This window comes from Mchenga conophoros, linkage group LG7 (assembly GCF_057382185.1).
Source record: "Mchenga conophoros isolate Kocher_MC1m ecotype Shallow Benthic linkage group LG7, M_conophoros_male_GT1.1, whole genome shotgun sequence".
NCBI classification, from domain to species: domain Eukaryota; kingdom Metazoa; phylum Chordata; class Actinopteri; order Cichliformes; family Cichlidae; genus Mchenga; species Mchenga conophoros.
Genome location: NC_140532.1, coordinates 67,944,368 through 67,966,460, shown reverse-complemented (window position 1 = coordinate 67,966,460; position 22,093 = coordinate 67,944,368). Strand labels below are relative to the sequence as shown.

Genomic DNA, 22,093 nt, shown 5'->3' with positions numbered 1-22,093 from the left:
GAAATCATTCCTGCCTGTGGCTCCCTGTACAACTCCTCCATCTAACACACTGTGAACACTGCAATGGTCACAGCCTTTTTACACACGCTTTTCTACTCTGTCAAATTTGGCTTTGAACTTTTCTTGTCCATCTTGGTTTTAATTTTGCACTCCAGCATGAACACAAATCCCCCTTGGATTTACATCATTATAAATGAGATGTGCTCTATCTGGAAGCAGCAGGCCCCGCCCCTTTCAACGGGTTGTGTGAGACTTTAAATCATCGAACTGTAAATTATAATTTTAAATTGTTATTGATCCTTTACCCCGAGTCCTAAAGTGTCGATTTATTTTCTTACTCCTCTTATATTTATTGTTTGTTTACTTGCTGTAGCTGGAGCCTCGTCGTCTCGACCACGATGCCGCCCCGGGAAACCGCCCGTATCAAAAACCGCTGCTGCTTGCTGTACTGCGTAGGCACCTCCTACATCGCACCTTTCTCCAAATTCGATAGTCGGCTACTTTTCCTCTGTGCTACCTTGATCTTGGAGTAGTCTCCTTCTCCGTGGAGGGTTCTGCTCCTTGCGGTTTCATCTTACAGCATCTCACTGATTACTTCTGTCGTGGAGTAGATCACATATATACACGTATATATTCATGTGAGGGTCGGAGCACAAACGTGAGTACATACAAATCACTTCGTTTGTAAGTATTAAATGAATAATTTCCCTTCGTACTCTGAACCTTCCATCATGCATCGTGTGTGCTGCTGTCTCACTGGTCTATTGCACCATCTAGTGTTACAGCGTGGTATTACACTAACTGAAAGCCCAGCTCAACACGAGTCTCAGATGATATCTTAAGACAAAGCGGTTATTTCTTCACAGGAAGGACCTGGAATCTGCCCTGAAATCCTTTCAAAATAAAGCTTGACCTGCACTTTAAATCCAGCTTGTGGGTCACAGACAGCACAAAAAGGATGATAAAAAAACATATTTATTAAACATCACAAATATTGAAATACATATCCAAGCCCTACAGAAGAGATCTAAAGCAGCAGGAGATGTGCTACAAACCTCAGCACTCACGGGAGTGTCTTTGTCTACAGTGTACAGTACTTACACACACACAGGGTTTAATGTGACTGTTAAATCATTTAGAACTAAAGGAGGAGACAAGCACGAGGACATGAAAGGAGACAACAAGCTAAGTGTGTCCTAAAATCTCAGCAGGGTTAAGTCTATTAAAATAGTCAGCATGAACACGATGGACACAAAAACCATGTTGTGGTCAGTTTCCTGTGTCTGTTGTATGCGGTAAACGTACATTTCTAATGCGTAATATCACTAACAGGAGCTTCGACAGCATGTGTTCCATCTATAACATTCAGTGTTTTTAAAATAATGTTCATTTCTGTCTTCTACACAAATATTTCATGTTTTCCAGCTCTGAGAAACCTTTGTGCATTGCATTGTGGGAGATCGGCATCCTTTAACACAGCGGTCCCCAACCCCCGGGCCTCGGTACCGGTCCGTGAGTCGTTTGGTACCGGGCCGCGAGAGTAGAGGCTCAGGTGTGAAATGTCTGGTTTTCAGGGTTTTTATCGGTTTCCAGCGTTATTTTGTTAACGTTTTTATCGTTTACTCGGTGTTCCTGGGTCTTTTCACGAGTGTTATGAATAAATCTTCTTTTTTTCAGTACTGGTTTTATTTTGTTGTATTTATCCGCGACACCTTAAAGGCCGGTCCGTGAAAATATTGTCGGGCATAAACCGGTCCATGACGCAAATAAGGTTGGGGACCACTGCTTTAACAGGCACATGACTGCAGTTCACCTGGGTGTGCAGCAGCGGGCGCTGTGTTCAGTCGCTTAGCTCTCCGAGCGCGTCCTCTTCGATCTGCCGTCCGATCACCTCCAACTGGACTGTCTTTTTCTGTCCTTTCTGCTCCACCTCCTTCTCTGCTTTATCTGACTGGGCGTACCAGGGCTGAGGCGTGGAGCTGTCGTAGGCCCGCCCTCCTCTGCGGAACCCCCCTCTGCCGGCTCGAACCAGCCCCCATCCCTGCAGCTGGACGTCGGACCCTCCTTCCTGGACTCCTCTGGTTTGGTTGAGCTCCTTGGCGCTGAGAGACGACATCCGCACGGGAACCGTGTTTCCGAACTTGGAGTAGTCGACACAGTACCTGCTGTCCTCCTCCGTGATGATGGAGACGAAGCGCCTCCCCCACAGAATCTCCTCGGGTATATAGGAGGTCCGCGCCTGCATGGTGATCCCCGTCGTCTCCACCACACCTTAAAGAAGAAATAGAGGGTGCATGGAGATATAAGGTTAAAGGTCAAAAACCTGTTTGTAATGCAGTCCAGAAGTTTTATTCATTCAGTGTCGCTTTACAGCTGCAGGCGCCTGCAGGACTCTTTATAAAGTTCAATTCAAATCATAACAACAGGATATTTCTAACTTTAGAGATGTTGCACAAATGGAAGAAAGCAGTCTTACATATTTGTTTAATATGTGCATTGAAGGACATGTCCTGGTCAAAAATGACTCCAAGGTTCCTCACAGTGTTACTGGAGGCCAAGGTAATGCCATCCAGAGTAAGAATCTGGTTAGATACCATATTTCTAAGCTTTTCAGGGCCGAGTACAATAACCTCAGTTTGATCTGAATGAAGAAGCAGAAAGTTAGCGGCCATCCAGGTCTTTATGTCTTTAAGACATTCCTGCAGTTTAACTCATTGGTGTGTGTTATCTGGCTTCATGGACAGATAGAGCTGGGTGTCATCAGCATAGCAGTGAAAATGTATGCTATGTCTTCTAATGATGCTGCCTAAGGGAAGCATGTATAATGTAAACAGAATTGGTCCTAGCACTGAACCCTGTGGAACTCCATAATTAACCTCAGTGTGTGAAGAGGACTCTCCATTTACATGCACAAACTGGAGTCTATTAGATAGATATGATACAAACCACTGCAGCGCAGTACTTGTAATACCTACAGCATGTTCTAATCGCTCTAATAGGATATTATGGTCGACAGTATCGAACGCTGCACTGAGGTCTAGCAGGACAAGCACAGAGATGAGTCCACTGTCAGAGGCCATAAGAAGATCATTTGTAACCTTCACTAAAGCTGTTTCTGTGCTGTGATGAGCTCTGAAACCTGACTGAAACTAACGAGTCGTCTGCTTTACGCTACGTGTTTGAGAATTATACCACGGAGTCAGGTACTTCTGATTTAAGTCTATTTTTCACCAGAGCTACAGTATCCAGAGTCATACGCAGTGACAGGAGGTAAAGTTATTAACAAGATGATGGACCTCTGTTGGAGCAATGTTCAGGTAGCTGCTCTGTGTTGGCAGTGAAGATGATAACAGTGGGTGGATGATATAAAGGAAGGTAAAGATCTCACCTTCCAGGATGACGATGATCTCCAGGTCCTCGGAGGCCAGTGACTGGGCAGACAGCTCGTAGAGAGGACTCCCTCGCTCCATGGTGTGGCTGATGATCAGGGGAGACACCAGGAAGATGCCGTTACTCCTGAGGGGGTTCTCCACCTGGATGTCCAGCTGGCACACGGGGATCACCTCGCCTTCTGACGTCACCGTCCGCCGGATCACCTGAAGAGAAGATTTCAGTTTTGTGTCTGTATCTTCAGGATTGGTTTGCATTACTGGGGCTGTTTTGTTTTGTATGCGTGATGTGGAGCTCAGGTGAAGTTGTAGGTCACCTGCAGCTGGACGGTGGCTGAGATGATCATGCTCTTCCTCAGATCTCCCACTCTGAACATGAAAGTGGGGCGGCCATTTCGAGGAGCGATGACGGCGTTTTTGGAGAAGATGAGTGTTTCTGCTCGCCGGTTGGCCTGCGCCGTCTTCATGAACACGCAGCCGAGCATCACGGCGTTGATGATCAGCCCCAAAATGTTCTGAATGATCAAGACGGTGATGGCCAGCGGACACTCCTCCGTCACCATCCTGCCACCAAAACCGATGGTCACCTAGACGGGAAACATCCAGGATTACCACAAGACAGAAGTCTACACCCGCATCAGCAGGAAGCAACTCTCACCTGGACTTCAATGGAGAAGAGGAAGGCAGAGGTGAAGGAGTGGATGGCTGTGACGCAGGGGACTGGGCCCGGCTCGCCGTTGGGGTCGCGGGGCTCCAGGTCTCCGTGAGCGAAGGCGAGGAGCCACCAGATCATAGCGAAGAGCATCCAGGAGCAGAGGAAGGCAGAGGTGAAGATGAGGAGGGAGTGCTGCCACTTCAGGTCCACCATGGTGGTGAAAACGTCCTGCAGGAAGCGACCCTGAACCACACCACAAAGCCTCCCGTCAGCAAACCGTCCTCTCTTTTTCCTCGTTCTACCCCCGGACCTTTTCTTCCCATCGCCCGTAACAACATTTAACTTATTCTGGATTCCGGCTTATCAAAGTAAAAGGATGTTTAACAGATAAAAACGCAGTGGAGCTCCCAGACGCTCCGCCCTCCATCCGCTGTAGCTTTTTATCTACATTCTGCCACAGAGCAGCAAACAGAAAAGTCCTGCACATCTGAAGCTTTCATTGCATGCTGAACCGCATCATAACCAAACACTCGCTGCTCTACCTGTTCCCTGATGTTCTTGTGAGCCACGTTACAGGATCCGGTCTTGGTGATGAAGCGGGCTCTCTGAGACCTCGAACGGCTGCGGTTTGGCTGGTTCTGGTCCTCCGCCAGCCGGGTCAGCAGGAAGCCGTCCGGCAGGAGGCCCTTCCTGGCCAACATGACGCTGCGCACGTGAAAAATACAACTTAAACATAAATACAGCTGCGAAAGGTTCGTCATCAACACCAAGAAAACAGCAGATTTACAGCATATAATTCTTAAGTGAGGCAAAAATGATGAATTCATAAATACTGTAAAAGAAATTTGTCAATAATCTTCTGAACTTTGGACTTTTGGTGAGTAAGCCGTTTGAAGGAGATCCTCTACTTCCTGTTACTGACGAGATGCATCTCTGACATCCCAAAGACATTTAAATTAAACGTAAACAAAAAACACAACAGTAACATAATAATAAAATAAAAACTAAAAAGATAAAAATAGTAAAACAACTCAATTAAATAACAAAATAAAACAATAAAAACTGCAAACATGTGCGTGTACGTGCACGTGAGCCATGTTAGATCTTTATTATATAACTGTAATATTATTGTGTTATTTCCTCTTTATTTTGTTAATACAATGAATACGTGAATATAAACAACAATAATTTATCACAGTTCAAAAATAATCAGTTACAACTAATTTAAAAACTGTTTAGAGTCGACTATACCTGCTATCATCCTGCAACATATTACATTACATTATCATAGACAGTGCTGGGACCTGTTTTAAGTTGACTGGTGATGTATGTGAGAGCCTGGAGGATGTGACCTCTGCTCTCCCATGTTTACTGTCGAGGCAGAAAGGCGGAAATGACGACAGTTAATTGTCCAAAACAGTCTCTTATTCCTGCAGGTGTGTGCAGGTGGCATCATTTCCACGGTGGTCACAAAAAAGAATCTAACTCCATATTAACAGAAACCAACGCGAGCATCAGCATCCTTCTTTACGTCCTCGCGTTTGTTGGTTCCTATCACCATAACGACACGCGCGTCTCTCTGCAGGTGACACTGATGACCGCACTGATAAAACCCGCTTAGAGTCACGCGACGTTACCTGGGCGGGAGTGAGCTGATGGAGTTGAATAAAGGTGGTGTTCCTGAGCGGGGTGTCTTAAACCAACGGGAACGGCAGCACGGACTCCATCATTCAGCCATCAGGATGTCCTCAGCACCACCCGAGCATCGACCTGAGTCAGGTTAGAACATGATATAGGTGAGGTTCCGGCCTGGACTTTCAAAATAATACACTAAAGGTGCCGTTTATGATGTTTTTGGTCATTAAAGAACAAAGTAGACCATGCGCTATAACAGACTGAGTGTAATATCGATTGGACTCAATTACAGGCTGATCATATAGTTAATCGATAATTCAGTGCAACGGGAAATTGCAAAGATGTTCAGGTAACTTGTCAAATAGCTTTAACGAATGAGAGGAATTTAATTATGAAAGTGCATTTCCGGTGTTGGGTGTGGTGAATGTGATGACCTTGACGTTGAGCTGCAGGAGGCTCAGCAGAGGCTTCCTGGTGCCTGCAGGGGGCAGCAGAGGAGACGAGGCGCGTGTGTGTAAACATTAACACATTTATACATAAATGAAAGTGAAATGAAACATTTAAAAGACAAAAGCAGCTCCTATTAACTGAACATCGCGTGGTAAAATCCGCTCTGAACAAAAAAGAAATCAAACACATTCACTTGTATTATATTTAACCAAATATTTGACTTATTTATTACAGAAAACAGAATCTTACAGACGATAAAACAGTAACCTCAGGTGGTTTTATTCATTCTCTTATTTTTCTGCATTACTCCTTAAATATGTTGGTCCTGACTGATGGCCTGAACGTAACTGTCTTCCCTTGAAGCTATTTTTGACTTGTCAATGTGAACATTGACACCAGAGGAGGTTGAGGACATTAAAACCTCCCTCGGAGCGCTGTGCGGAGACGTGGCCGCAGTCAGGGCACAGCAGGAGCTGCTTCTGGGGCTTCTGGAGGAGGTAAAACAGCTACGCCTCCAAAATGCCGAGAAGGACAGACGGATCATGGATCTCGAGCGGCGGGTGGATGAGCTGGAGCAGTACACCCGTACGAACGACGTGGTCATCAGCGGTATTAAAATCGAGCCGCGCTCGTACGCGCGTGCGGTGGCCGGGAACGTCGGGGAGCCCAGCGACGAGGAGACCCGCTCGGTAGAGCAACAGGTGGCGTCCTTCCTCCAAAGCAAGGGGATAGAGATGGACCTGGAGCACATAGAAGCATGTCACTCACTGCCCAGGAGGAGTGACAGACTGCCGGCCATCATTATGAGATTTGTCAATCGGAAGAACAAGGTCGCACTGCTGAAACAAGGACGCAAACTGAAAGGCACGGACGTTTTCATTAATGAGCATCTGACACGAAAAAACGCAGACATCACGAGGAAGGCAAGGCAACTGAAGAAGAACGGTAAAATACAACATACATGGGTAACAAACTGTAAGATTTTCATTAAGCTAAACGGGACACCAGAAGAGGCAAAAGTACTGATAGTGAGGAACATGGAGGATCTGGACAAGTATAACTGACACCAATGTATCAATTACACCAGGAAATGACATGGACACGTTGAAATTAGTTCTTCAACAGAAAGTAATTGATCTAGATTGTGAATATAAGGAGCATAATATAATAGATCCAGAAATAGATTCTGAAAGTAACTTTCTCTCTACTTTTGTTAAAAATTGTAATTATTTCACTCAGGAACAATATGAAAAAGAAATTAACCTAGACGGGAAGCTCTCATTAATTCACTTTAACAGCAGAAGTATGTACTCTAATTTTGATTTCATTAAGGACTATTTGCAACAATTTTCTCGCCCCTTTAGTGTTATAGCCATCACTGAAACTTGGTTCAATGTCGATAAAGGAATAGATTTTTGTTTGAATGGATATGATTTAACATACATGAATAGATTAAATAAGGCGGGCGGCGGGGTTGCTATATATGTTCATAACTCTATAAAATATAATGTTGTAACAACTATGTCTATGGCTATTGATGGAATTTTGGAATGTTTGACTATTGAGATTATGAATGAAAAAAAGAGAAATGTTATAATAAGTTGTATATATTGGACACCCAGTTCAAGTATTGACACTTTTAATGAATGGATAGAAAAAAACGTTTGCTTCGGTGAACCAAAAATTACTATTTATCTGTGGTGATTTTAACATTGATTTGCTAAATCCAACAAGGTTAAAAGCCATTGATGACTTTACTGACACGATGTACAGCTTATCACTATATCCAACAATAACAAAGCCAAGCAGAATAACATTACATAGCGCCACTATTATTGACAATATTTTTACTAATGTCATGGATTTCCAAATTAATAGTGGTCTGCTTGTCTGTGATATAACTGACCACTTACCAGTTTTTACTTTGTGTGACTGTGATTTAAAAAAAATAGATACCAAGATCATGATAGCAAAGCGAACAATAAATGAAGAAGCAATTCATGCCTTCAATTTCGATTTAGCACAACAAGATTGGAGTTCGGTGTATGAAGAGTCAGATGTGGACAAGGCTTATGATAATTTTCTAGATATTTTTACTATGTGGTACAATAAACATTGTCCTGTAAACGAACACATGACAAAGAAAAAAAAGATAAAAAGTCCTTGGCTCACAAAAGGAATTATTAATGCTTGCAAAAAGAAAAACAATCTGTATAAACAGTTTATCAAAGTAAAAACAAAAGAAGTGGAACAAAGATATAAAGCATATAGAAATAAATTGACTGATATTATAAGAACGAGCAAACAACTTTATCATAGAAGAAGATTATATGAAAATAAAAACAATATAAAAGGAACTTGGGATGTGTTAAACAACTTAATTAAACAAGGATCTTCTGGAACATCATATCCTGAATATTTTACTGATGCAAATGGTGAAAATCACAACATGAGTAATATTGTCGATGGGTTCAATAAATTCTTCATAAATGTTGGCCCTGAACTAGCAGCAGACATCCCGTGTCATAAAAATGAAAATATCAGTAATATAAAATCAAATCCCTTTTCACTGTTCCTCTCAGCTACAAATGAGCAAGAAGTAATAAATATCACATTAGAATGTAAAAGTAAGTCTTCAATGGATTATCATGACATAAATATGTCTGTAGTTAAACAGGTTATTCTGAATATTGCTAGTCCCTTAACATATATCTGTAATTTATCATTTCAGTCCGGTTGTTTTCCAAAAAAAATGAAAATTGCGAAAGTAATACCACTATATAAAAGTAATGACAAACACAGTTTTACCAATTATAGGCCTATTTCTCTACTGCCTCAATTCTCAAAAATTCTAGAAAAACTTTTTAATTCAAGATTAGAAAAATTCCTTGAAAAACATCAAATAATAAATGTTGGTCAGTATGGTTTCAGAACGCAAAGAACCACTTCAATGGCGATAATTGAGGCAGTAGAAGAAATTACTGATACACTGGATAAAAATAAATATGCAGTTGGTATTTTTGTTGACCTCAAAAAGGCCTTCGACACAATCAATCACTCAATATTATTGGATAAATTGGAAAGATATGGTATTCGAGGGAAAGCTGGTAACTGGTTAAAAAGTTACCTAACGGGTCGGGAACAATATGTTAGCATAGGGCATTACCATTCAGAGAAACTTGGTATTACATGTGGTGTTCCCCAAGGGTCAGTGTTGGGACCAAAACTTTTCAATGTATACATAAATGATATTTTTGATGTTTCTCAAGTACTTAAACTCATACTGTTCGCAGATGACACCAACATATTTTTCAGTAGCGATGATTATACTGATCTTGTAATGACCGTAAACAGGGAGCTAAAATTAATAAAAAAAATGGATGGACATAAATAAATTATCATTAAATATAAATAAAACTAAAGCAATGTTTTTTGGTAATTTAAAATATAATATAGAATTACCAATTATCATTGAAGGTGTACCAATTGATAATGTGAGTGAAAACAAATTTTTGGGAGTTATAATTGATAACAAAATTTCATGGAAACCCCACGTCAGACACATAAAAACCAAAATTTCCAGAAGCCTCGCAGTTTTGAACAAAGTGAAACAATTCCTTGATAAAGATGCACTTCGTACTCTGTACTGTACCCTGGTTCTTCCATATCTTACATATTGTGTGGAAGTGTGGGGAAATACATATAAAAATACAACTAATCCATTAGTCACAGTACAGAAACGAGCACTGCGTATTATTCACAAGGCTGGTTATCTAGATCATACTCACAAATTCTTTCTTCAGGCAAAGTTACTTAAATTCCAGGATCTGGTTAATTACAATACATCCATAATTTTGTATAAAGCTTTTACTAAACTTTTACCGGCAAATTTACAAACTAGATTTGAAATTCGAGAAAAGGTTTATAATGTGAGAGGATTTGGAGAATTCAAATTACCCAGAACTCGAACAACCCGTAAAGGTTTTTGTGTGTCTGTATGTGGTGTGAAAATCTGGAACAGTCTGAGTTTACAATTGAAACAATGCAAAAATATTCATAGATTTAAATTTCTCTACAAACAGTTGGTCTGGTCACAGTATACTCAATGATGCTTTTAGTGTGCTCTGTAATGTCTGTCCTCTTACCATTGCTGGTATGGATTCCAAAATAAAAAATAAAAAATAAAGTGTGCGTATGTATGTACATATATGTACTTGTGTGTGTAGATATATATGTATGTATATGTATGTGTGTCTGTTACTTGTAGTTATTACTGCCTGTTACCTGTGGTAATGCAATTTATAATTTATATATTCTGTATTCAGTTATGAAGGCTCTAATTGTTGGTTGCGAGCTGCCGCTTAGATGCTTGTATCTGCCCGGGGCTGTTGATGGGTCTGTATGCAATGATGGGCGTAGCTGCGGGAAGTTTATTGTTTTTTTTTGTTGATGAGTGAGTATAGGGGTGGGATTTAATAAGTTTTCTTCGTCCCACTCCTTTTTCAGGCAAGTTTTGTTTTTTGTTTTGTGTATTTTATGTTCAATATAGGTATTTGTTGTGCCTGAAAATGAATAAATAAATGAAATGAATGAAATGAATGAACATTTGCATTTGTTACAGACTGGATTTTAAATGCGTTGTTCCTGTTCTGGGACTGAGCTGCATGAACCTACATGCACATGAAGCTGATACTGTCTGCTTTTACAGCCTAAAATACTGCTTCTGTCCAGTCCAGGGTCTCAAACTTGCGGCCTGGGGGCCAGTCGTAGGGAGGATTTGTTTGTTGTTGAGTGCAATGTTTAAAAAGTTCTGTAAAAAGCACAAAATAATTTAATATGAAGGCAATATGAGCCAAGACTACAAACACGCTGAGGGAGTTGGCTGTGTTAGTTCAGTGACAGAGTTCCCTAATTTAGACAAATATGTGGTAAATACGTAAAAGCAGGGGTCTTTTTTTCTCTCAACAGGTGATCTGGGATATATTTTCTTTTTAAGTGTCCTTTCTCACTGTCCCTCTTCCCCTCTGTTTTTCTGTTCCTTCATCTTTCTTTCTCCCTTTCCTATTCCCCAGCCATGTCTGTCCCATTTGTAACTACTGAAAATTAAATAAAATAAATAATAACAACAAAGGTTGATCAAATGGATCAATACGACAAAGCCGTGATGATCCACTTGGTAAAGTAAATCTGTTGGATATCTTTGTTGGCCTTCAGTCATCAACTCATCAATGACAGCTAAAGAACCAAACGGGACAGGCAAAAAAAAAGCAGTGGTGTCCAACTCCAGGCCTCGAGGGCCGGTGTCCTGCAAGTTTTAGATCTCACCCTGGATCAACACACCTGAATTAAATGATGAGTTCATTACCAGGCCTCTGGAGAACTACAGGACATGTTGTGGAGGTCATTTAGCCATTTAAATCAGCTGTGTTGGATCAAGGACACATCTAAAGGACGCCCTCGAGGCCTGGAGTTGAACCCCTTCCTGCCTAAAAGCTTTTACCACTAAAGTGCGAAAGTTAGTTATTACAATTTCAGGCAGTCCTGTTTTATATCCATATATATGTTATAAATCCCCATATTTACTTAATGTAAAAAAAAGCAATAATAATAATAATAATAATACACGGGGAAAAAACGAGCTGGTTGTGTTTGTGTTGACCCCGCCCTCTCGAGCCGGAGGTCAGGTGATAGCGGCCAGGCCCGGGTGGAGATATCGAGCGTACCCTTCTCTCGGAGCAGAGCGTCGGGATGCAGGCTAGCTCCGTTAACGGGGACGCTTTAATTCACGCTTTTCCGCCCGTCGGAGGAGGTGACATAAGATACCGAGAGGAGGCGGAGGTCGGGGCCGAGCCGAGCTAACAGGAGCCGGTGTCTCTCTGTGCGGCGGGAAGCCCGGCTCCGCGGTCTGTTTGTTGTTTAGCTTTAGCCGTCTGAGTTAGCTTGCAGCCTCTGGCCGCTAACGGTTCACCGGGAGGAGACGGCGGCCCCCGCCCACAGACACGGCCCGGCCCCCGTGATGGACGGAGGAGCCCCGTTGTAGGAGCAACAGGATGCGCTAGCGGATGTAGTTAGCATCGGGCCTGAACACAGCACATCTCCTCCTCCTCCTCCCTCCCTCTTTCCTTCCTTCCTTCCTTCCTTCCTTCTCTCCTAGCTGTGTCCTCTCATGATCACCATGGAGCCGGCCCCCCACCCGCTGCCTCACTTCCCAGAGAACTCCTATAAGAGTAAGTACCTGTACCCTTAAAAGTGCTGCTCCATGTGTTTGAGCTGCTGACCTTTGACCTCCGCTGCCTGCCTGCAGTGACCGAAGAGGATGTGAAAAGGCTGATCGAGTTCAGGGCGTCCAACGAGGCCCTGTTCACAGGGAAGAGGAACTCTGCAAAGATAGCCTGGAGGTATGAGCCCGCCTGCTCCTGGACTCACCTGAGCAAGCGACAGGTGACCGAGGAGCAGCAGAAGCAGTTTAACCTGAGAGATCCGGGTGCCAGCGGCCAGGACCGGTCGCAGCACCCTCATAAAGTTCCCACGGCCTCAGTGAGTGCTCATGTCCTGCTTCCTGTCTCCTCAGCACCATCCTGAAAGGCCTCGGTCTGGAAGGGAAGCTGACGGCAGACCAGATCGCCAAGAAATGGGACAACCTGCGGACAAAATATAAGGTACATGAGATGCCATGTAGCTGCTGTTCTTCTCCTCATGTCTGTGAAAGTCATTACCCCCCCCCCCCCCCCCCCCCCCCCCGTGAACTCACAAGTTAACTGATCATCCTCATGTTTTTGCAAAGACTCCCTTCACTGCCACTCCCAGGCCTGATCCCTGTCAGACCTGCTGACTGGGGATGTGTATCGTTTAGGTTTTATCCAATACCAGTACCAAACCGGTGCTCGAACCGGTGATTAAAGAATGGAAAAAACACAAACTTTGTCCAAAAACCTCTCATGTTTAGCTGTTTTCCACTTTTTCTTTGGTCATTTTAGCCTTTTTGGCCAGGGTGAAGGGAGTACCTGCCATCAAACAAGAAGACAGCCGCATGTAGCTATGATGATGTTTGCTAGTTCACCTTACATGCATTAATGTAATAACGTGGTTAGCCTACTCAACGTAAATTACACACTAACAACATGAAGCTACTCACGCAGAGAAGAACGGCTGCTGCTGCATCATCATCCTCATCATTTCTGCTACACTGGCAGGGCTAGGGGCCAGGACTCTCCTCTTCGGGTTTTTGGGGGATGTTGCTCCGGGTCAGATAACAGGCACCACACCCGCAGTAGATGTGCACGGTGTGAGGTCTCGCAGCAAGCTATCAAATACGGCGCATTTCTCGGCTTTTAAAAAAACGCTATGCGTCGCCAGGTGTTTCATCGGATTCGAGGTGTTACCTCCTTTGACAGTATCACAGTATCAGCTTAAAGCACTTGTTGCTGCTGAGTTTGCATCTTTTGCTGTGAAGTACAGCCAGACTCTGACCGCTTCGCCTTGGACATTTTTAATCTGTAGCTCTGCTCTAAAAGAACGTACGTACGTAAAATGATTGGCTAGAATCCAAAGTGTGTGACATCTCAAGAAAACAAAGCACCGAAATGTGCGCTGCTTTTCGGTCTGGTTAGTACAGTTAATGTCAGAACCGGTGCCGTAATGGCACCGGATACCGGTACCCATCCCTAGTGGTGACTCAGAAATCCTTTAAATAGAAGCTGTTTGACAAAGTGAAGCAGGCTGAAGATCTCAACCAGCAAACACCACGAGTCTGGACTTAAATCAGTCTGGGCGAGGGTGGAACAACCAGTTATCAGGTTTTGGGGACAGTTACTTTTTCAGACATGAGGAGAGACGGTGTTTGTTTGTTTGTTTGTTTTTAATGAGATTTTTCCGATGAGCACATCTGTCTGCTTCTTGGTGAATCTTTCAGGGAGTCGACTGGAGGAAAAAGACCTTTAAATGTCTTCATGTTTAATTCTTTTTATTTGGCACGTTTCTTTCTGTGACGCACTTTGCAGAACAGTTTTTCTGCTGACGCTCGCCTGCAGGCAGCTCTTACTGTACGTCCCTGTTTCAGCCTGCAGGGGTCACTGTTCTCCTCTTTCCAGGACCTGAAGCAGCCATACCAGGGCCAGGACCACATGGGGGGCGTTGTGGAGTCGTGGCCGTGGTTCCACATCATGGATGAAGCCATGCAGGGTCGCCTCTACAACAGCAACCTGGTGCTGAGCCCAGAGACCGCTGGCAACGCCGGTCACCGTGGCAACTGCCAGCCCAATCAGAACCAGGAGAACACCGACATTCTGGAGTTCCTCATCAAGACGGAGATGGAGGACACGGTGGCAGCCGAAACAGCAGCGGATGATGGGGGGGTTCACACGGAGGCTCCGCCCCCTGAGGGCATCCCGATGGGCTGGAGGAGGATGACCGAGTGCTCGTATAAAAGTAGGCAGACGCACCTGGCTGACATCATCAGGTATAATCACACCTCACGCAGGACCGAGTGTTTAATGGCTCCGCCCCACCCCCCACCTCTTGTTGACAGTGAGCGAACAAGAAACCGAGAGGATGATCAAACTTCGAGCAGCCAACGAGGCGCTCTTCACTGGCAGGAAACATTCAGCCAAGCCGGCCTGGAGGTGAGTCGAACGCACCTGAACCAGGTCTGAACCGGTTTCTGGTTTGATTTTGTTATTGTCTTTTTATTTCCGTCATCTCAGATTTGTTATTGACGTGGATCTTATTTAAAGAAATAATTTGTCATATTGTGTTGATGCGCGCTCAGTCACCCGGGTGACGAAATCACCTGTTCGGAGTGTTTTTTTTCAGTGTGAGAAGCGGAATCAACTTCCTGGGATAGTCGCACGGTTTAATGTCATGAAAATATGTTTTCAAACATGTTTTGGGCGTGTTTGAAGTTCAAGCCTCTACAGCAGGTTTCCCACCCGTCCAGCTGTGGCCTGGTCACAGTAAACAAAGGCTCCACTGATCTCCGTTACATGATGTGGTCCTAATGAATCGAACGTTTTCTTCTAAAGCACATGTGTCAAAGTCAAGGCCACATCCGGCCCGCGAGATCATTTTATATAGATGTATTATTATTGTTATGCATGGCCCGGCGATATGAGGCGCTAGTAATATACAAACTACAGATCCCATGATGCAGCGCTGCAGCCTCCTTGCTGAGCGCTAGGCTAACTGGGAACATTCCCGCGTCAAGCTCGCCGCTCACGATGGTGCAGAGAAAAGTTGACTCTGAAAGCAGAGCCTTTCAGCGCCGGTGGGAGGCTGAATATATGTTTACAGACATGCTGGTAAACCGTGCGTCTTATTAGTGGAGCTAATGTGGCTGTAATGAAGGAATTTAATTTAAGACGGCACTACGAGACAAAACGTCAGGATAAGCTGAAAAACCGAAACGCAGAAACTACAGGAAGTAGAAGAGCTGAAGAAGAATCTGACGTTTCAGCAGACGTTCGTCACCAGAGCAAAACCACAAAGTGAAGCTGTTGTGAAAGCAAGTTTTATCGTAGCAGAGGAGCCAAAGCAGCCCGGTACCGCTCTGAAGAGCTGCAGGATGAAGCTGTGGACGTCTTGTGTCCAGACAAAATGCAGAGTTTAGCAAATGTGAGCCTGAGCAGAAATACGATTGCTGATCGGTTTGTGAGATGGTCACTGATTTAAGAACACAGTTGTGTGAAAGAAGCAAAAACTTCACTGCATGCTCGGCTGTGGATGAAAGTACAGACATGATGGACACTGCACAGCTGACCAGCTTCATCCGTGGAGAGGAAATATTGGACATTAAATCGATGCACGGGACAACGACGGGAAAAGGCGTTTTTAAAAACGCATGTCAAAGTGTAACGACGTGAAACTGCCCTGGGACAAACTTGTTGGACTTACAACAGATGGAGCGCCGGTGCTGTGCGGTGGAAAAAGCGGACTAGTCCGCAGGATGCGAGTAAAGATGCAGGAGAAATGTACCTGTGAGTTAACAGCACATCACTGCATCACACACCAGGAAAGGCTGTGTGGTAAAGTCCTAAAAATGGAGCATGTAATGATCACCGCGACGCAGACTGTACATTTTATCTGAGCTAAAAGTTTAAATCACCGTCAGTTTCAGTCTTTTATGTGGGAAATAGATTCAGAGTTTGCCCACATTCCTTCATGCAGAGCTCCGCTGGCTGAGTCGGGATAAAAGTTATCAACAGAGTTTTTGAGCTCAGCAAGGAAACCTGTCAGTTCATGAACATGTGTGATACAGTGAAGCTGTCACAAATGCACCAGTGCAGCCTGCCTCACTTTCTCTGTTGCAGTAATGTTGAACCAAGTCAGCGCACTTTGCTGAGCTGCACCTGTGCAGATTCAGATGCAGCTGCAGTGTAATGATGCACTCAGGGAGAGTACGACACTGAATGGCCCGCACAGTTTATTAGCTCCACTCCTGCAGCAGCGCCCAGCTCGTCTACATGCGGCTCCAACCTTGTGTTTGCTCTCATTTACTTTTCCTGAGGTTTTGGCAGCATGTTCTTATTTCTAACTTGCATAATTTTGACAGGATATATTTTTATGAAGAGCAAAATATTTAAAGTTTCTTTTTTTTAAGTTTATTTAATCTGGAATAATATTCCTGTCTGTTTTTATTCATATTTATGTTTAAAAAACATTGTTGTAGGGTTCAATAAATGTTTATCGTGTTTGGCCCGCGACCTAAAGTGTGCCTGATCTAAAGGTTAAATCAGGATATCATCGAGTATTAAATGTTTTGGTGCCTGAAGCACATTTAGACTTTTTTTTTTTTTTTTTTTTTTTTTTTTTTTTTTTTTTTTTTTTTTTTTTTTTTTTTTTTACAGAAAACTACCAAAAATAAAATGAATATATTGATAAGAAATAAGTTTTTGGACTTTTTTATATACTTTTTGTAGATTAGGGTTTCATAAATATTTCTTGTTTTTATTTGCAGAGCGTCTCAGACATTTAATAATGTTTATTTTTCTGATCATTATCAAAGACTTAAAGGTACCTTTTGTAATCCCTCCTGTCCAAATGTGAATTCAAACATACACCAGCAGGGGGCAGCATTGACCAGTACATGCATTTTGATGTTTCCAGATCACTTCCTCACGGCGCTCTGCTGCAGGCTCATCAACTTAATAACCAACCTGAGTAAATTAATCAGGACTCGTGCAGCGTTTTGAGAAATTCATCTTTTTAAAGACTTAAAAACCTAAAATAACTCCAACGCTGCCGAGGACAAACAGTTCCAAACCTTCATGTTCATTGTTGGTCAGGTCTGAAGGGGCTCGGCTCCAATTCAAATAACTTTATTTGTTGATTTTCTCAGAGCGATTCTCTATGAGCTCGGCCTTCAGGGCAAACTGACCACAGACCAGCTGGCCAAGAAGTGGGACAACCTGAAGAGGAGATACAAGGTGCGTCCTCTCACTCCAGCGCCACGACTCGAAGGGGCGTCGCCATCCAGATCATAACCCGCAGTGGGCGGGGCGATAGCCATTCTTTGTTAATGTCAGTTTTGGTGCCTCAAGTGGACGTTAGAGGAACTGCAACTATATAACGGCCACTCATGTGTTCTTTGCAGCTCCACAATGCTGCACGTCTTTCAGTTAAATTAGATAAATTAATAATCAATAGTTAGAAAAGCCGAATCGGCGGCGTCCCTGTGAATCGTGGGTAACTGCAGATGGTGGCAGTGTTGACGTCCTGTCATTTCTCCAGGAGCTGAAGTTTCCCGCTCGAGGCGTGGAGACCAACCCCAGCTCCTGGCCCTGGTTCTACAGAATGAACGACGCCATGGAGGGACGGTTCGCTGGCGCCGCGCCCATCCTCACTCCCATCGTGGAGGATGAAGACGAGGATTGCGAGTCGCTGTCCCCGACACCCAAGAAGCGAGCCCGCCGGAGCCGAGGCGGGATGGCCGAGTTTCTGACGGAGTCTGAGATGGACCTGCTGGTTGATAACGAGGACAAGAACGGATCGGCGGCTCTGGGCGAGCTGCACCGGATGGGCGAGTTCACCTACAAACGTAAGGATAATCGATCAGCTCGGAGCTCAGACAGCAGAGTGAGACTGAGGGGCACAGCTTAGTCCTGCGCTGCAGCCGGGGTGGATTGTGGGGAATGTAGGCATCAGGGAGGAAGGGAACATGTGCAAGTGAAAACTATTAAAGCACAGCCAATCAGCTGCCCAGGAGGTCATGTGATAGGTCCGGTTTCTCTTGGTTCGAGGGTTCGTCTAAAAGTTCGTTGTGCTCGGAGCTTCAGTTCTGGAGTCGTTTGGAATCAGGACGTAGGAAGTTTTTAAACGAAACAAACGATGTCACCCGATCGTATTCATGCACGCCGTGCAGGAAACGCCTCAAAGTAACGTTTGCATTCGCCTCTTTTCACAGTGAGCGAAGACGACACGAGGCGACTGATCGAGCTGCGAGCTGCTAACGAGTCTCTGTTCACTGGCAGGAGGAACACCGCCAAACCGGCGTGGAGGTGAGCGAGCGTTCGAGCGTCTGCTGAAAACACTGCACTCGTTTCTGTGTGTGTCGGGGTCCTGTTAAAGTGTGTGTGTGTGTGTGTGCGCGTGTGCGTGTGCGTGCGTGTGTGTGTGTGCAGGGGAATAGTGAAGGAGATGGGTCTGACAGGGAAGATAACACCTGACCAGGTTGCCAAGAAGTGGGACAACCTGAAGACCAAATTCAAGGTGAGATCCCTGCAGCAGTTTGAGCAGCGTGCCTCAGGTCATGTGACCCCGTGTTACCGCCGCATCCTTTTTAGCCCTCAGCTGAGGCGGTGTTGTCCTCATAACTAATTTGCCTGTATTTAAATAAGTGTTGTTATATTTTTACCTACAAATACTTGGTGCACAGACGCTAACATGTCAGGTTTTACAGAGACTCATCGTTGGCACGCTGTCCTGTTGCACTGTGGGCCGGATAAACGTCTCCACTGTGAATGTCTGTGTGTGTGAGACGCTTACGAGCTTCAGGCGTTAAAACCAGGAAGTCAGCTTCAGTGTCGATGTTCTGCTAGTTTACATTTACACCAGCGAGAAAAACATTCCTTTTGATCTGAGCTGTTTCTCCACACGTGCAACAAACCCAGTTTTTCCTGATCGGCAGTGACAACAGTCCTGAGATAATTACTGTAGTGTCAGTCCTGCAGGTGGGCGGTGTGGACACGCAAGTCTGTGAGTGGATCGCTCGAGACTGAGGCGCCGTCGATACGTTAGTCGTGTGCAGGCGGAGGGGTGTGTTTTAAACTGACCTCAAGGTGTTATAGTAACTGAAGGAAATGTGGTTGGTGTGTTCGATGACTCTCAGGTGACTCGCAGTAACGTGTGCCCTGCATGTGAACCTATAACCTGCTTTGTCCAGTCGGACCTGTTTAGATAAAGTTAGACGCCTGAGTGTCCTGCAGCTCTCTGATAGTAATCGGCAGAGCGCCGCAGAGAGCTGCTGCTCGCCTCAAGCGTTCACTGAAACGTGAGTTTGCTGCGTCTGCAGGACCTGAAGTTTCCTCCTCGGGGGATGGAGGGTCAGACCAACCCGGCCTCGTGGCCCTGGTTCCAGCTGATGAGCGACGCTCTGGAAGGCCGTCTGACGGGCAAAGCTCCCCGAGTGACGCCGGTCTGGACCAACGAGGAGGACGGCGTGTTCGGCTCGTCCCCGCCTCCCGACAGAGACTGTTTGATGGCGGAGAGGAGCAGCGTGTCGGAGCTGGAGAGCATGGTGGGCGGAGACAACGCGGAGTCCGACGGGAACGTCACCTACATCGACGCCAGCGGAGAGGAGTGTTCGACACCCTCCGACCCGACGTATAAAAGTGAGAGGATTTCTTCGTGGTCACGGCCCGGTGACGATCGCTGCCCTCAAACCTCCTCAAGGCTTCACTCACGTTGTTTAAGAAAAATTTTCACGTTTAAGAAAATACAAAACGGCAAAAACCAAATGAATACAAACAAAGACAACATCAGACAGGAAGTCAAACATCTGTTAAGACTAAATAATAAGACCTGAAATTTATCCTGTGAGGAAAAAACGCTGAAAAGCTTTGCAAAGAAAAATGTAACAAAATTCAAATTGAATAAATTACAAAGTAAAATAAAAACTTTAAAAATAACTGATTAAAATAAAGACAAAATGTTTACACACAGAAATAAGGAAAGTATATATATTATCATAATAACAATGAGTGTGTTAAAATACAGATACTGAAAAAACATTTAATAAAAATGTGGTTTAAAATGTAAACACATGACATCTATGCAAATGTTTGAAAATAAATAATGAATAAAAAATTGTTATCAAAATACAGATATCAATAAAAGATATTTATTCAAACTGAATGAATTAAAGTACAAGAACATAAAAATCTTTTAAACGAATTTAAAATACCTGAAATTAAACTTGTGCAGCACAAAAAAGCCTGAAAACTTTGAAACTGCAGCATAAAATCACTGATGACTTGTCTGTCGACCTGTGTGCGTCGCAGTGACCGACCAGGACACGAGGAAGATGATTAAACTTCGAGCCGCTAACGAGGCGTTGTTCACCGGGAGGAGGAACGCCGCCAAAGCCGCCTGGAAGTAAGTATGCCTCCCGTGCGGGTGAATGTCGGAGCAGCGAGGCGTTCCTGACTCTGTGTCCTCACTTCCTGTCAGAGCCATCCTGAAGGAGCTCGGTCTGCAGGGGAAGGTCTCCACCTACCAGATGGCGAAGAAGTGGGACAATCTGAAGAGGCGGTACAAGGTAGGCCGTCACTAACTCCCCGCCTCGGTAAAGCTGCTCGTGGCTGCGTGTTTCTAAAATCCTCTGCTCTCCTCAGGACCTGAAGTACCCTCCTGTCGGGATGGAGACCGTGGCAGACGGCGCCTCCTCCTGGCCGTGGTTTCACCTTATGAACGAAGCCATGGAGGGCCGGCTGGCGAGCAGCGCCCCCCTCCTGGCCCCCGTCACTCAGGACGACGATCAGCACCCAGACCCCGCCCCCAGACTCAGGCCCCGCGCCACCCCCGCACCTCCCCCTGCCCCACCGCCCTCCCGCCCATCTTCCTCAGACTACGCGCCGGATGCATTCGGAGACGGCGCGGAGCAGAACCAGCGGAGCTCAGAGACATGCGACGGGCCGCTGGGGGGGCTGGAGAGTGAGTGGGAGATGGTGGAGAGGGAGAGGGCGGCGCTGGAGCGAGAGAGAGAGATGGTGGAGCGAGACAGAGCAGCGCTGGAGAGAGAGAGGGCGGCGGTGCAGGCGGAGAGGCTGTGGCTGGACCGGGAGCGGGCGGCAGTGGAGCGGGACAGAGCCATGGTGGAGCAGGAGAGGGCGGCGCTGGGCCGGGACAGGGAGGTGCTGGACCAGAGGGCGCTGATGCTGAACTCTGTGGGACACTCGGGGCACCTCAACGCCCTCATGTAGACCGCCGGTGCGGTGTGGGGGCGTGGACTATCCCTGTACAGACCTCGTGGCGGGCTGGCAAACCGCCTGCTTGTCTGTGGGTCCAGACTCTGGATCCACAGAAGGACTTCTGTGAAGGACTGAGCTCGCTGAGTGGGCGGTCCTGGGATCAGACGGCTCTGCGTGCAGGTCCATAATAATCAGAAACATCACCTGAGTCAGGTGTGGCTGACGTCGTGTTCTCAGGCGGCTGCCGGGCCGCCTTTGGATCTCTGAGCTGTTCAGCCAGGGGAGGAGGAGGAGACCCAGCGCGGCGGACGCTCGGATCTCGGCAGCAGTGATGAAAACGGTCCGGCGCTGCCTGAGAACACGACCTCACTGTGGAGGCCGGTCGGTTTGGTTTTCATTGGACGTTCTGGAAGCGCCCTCCTGGGATGCTGACTGGTTACCAGGAGCGCTGCACAGAGTCAGGCAGGACTTTTGTTTCTGTGTTTAATGAAAGTTCATCAAGTTAAACTCGTTTCCATCCTCAGTGCCAGAGTGTTTTCTTTCTTCTCTTTGAGGAACTGAAA

The 22,093-nt window shown here is 45.4% G+C and overlaps 2 protein-coding genes across 3 annotated transcripts; one reads left to right on the top strand and one right to left on the bottom strand.

Annotated features, from left to right (window-relative positions):
* Positions 1-959: 959 nt before the first annotated feature.
* Positions 960-5,851, bottom strand: kcnj11l (potassium inwardly rectifying channel subfamily J member 11, like). The gene is made up of 6 exons (XM_085280994.1): positions 5,682-5,851; positions 4,587-4,749; positions 4,048-4,287; positions 3,707-3,976; positions 3,389-3,596; positions 960-2,271 (listed from the first exon to the last, which is right to left on the bottom strand). The coding sequence occupies exons 2-6, from the start codon at positions 4,743-4,745 to the stop codon at positions 1,841-1,843; spliced, it is 1,308 nt and encodes a 435-aa protein (XP_085137120.1). The 5' UTR covers positions 4,746-4,749; positions 5,682-5,851; the 3' UTR covers positions 960-1,840.
* A 5,818-nt stretch (positions 5,852-11,669) lies between these two features.
* Positions 11,670-22,056, top strand: LOC146571696 (uncharacterized). Of its 2 annotated transcripts, XM_085280992.1 has the most exons (13): positions 11,670-12,356; positions 12,434-12,527; positions 12,701-12,788; positions 14,220-14,556; positions 14,657-14,750; positions 17,462-17,549; positions 17,854-18,160; positions 18,527-18,620; positions 18,744-18,831; positions 19,634-19,952; positions 20,622-20,715; positions 20,791-20,878; positions 20,955-22,056. In XM_085280992.1, the coding sequence occupies exons 1-13, from the start codon at positions 12,296-12,298 to the stop codon at positions 21,540-21,542; spliced, it is 2,340 nt and encodes a 779-aa protein (XP_085137118.1). In that variant the 5' UTR covers positions 11,670-12,295; the 3' UTR covers positions 21,543-22,056. The 2 variants fall into 2 exon arrangements, with proteins under 2 accessions (XP_085137118.1, XP_085137119.1); XM_085280993.1 differs by lacking the exon at positions 11,670-12,356 and having other exon boundaries at positions 12,434-12,570.
* Positions 22,057-22,093: the final 37 nt, after the last annotated feature.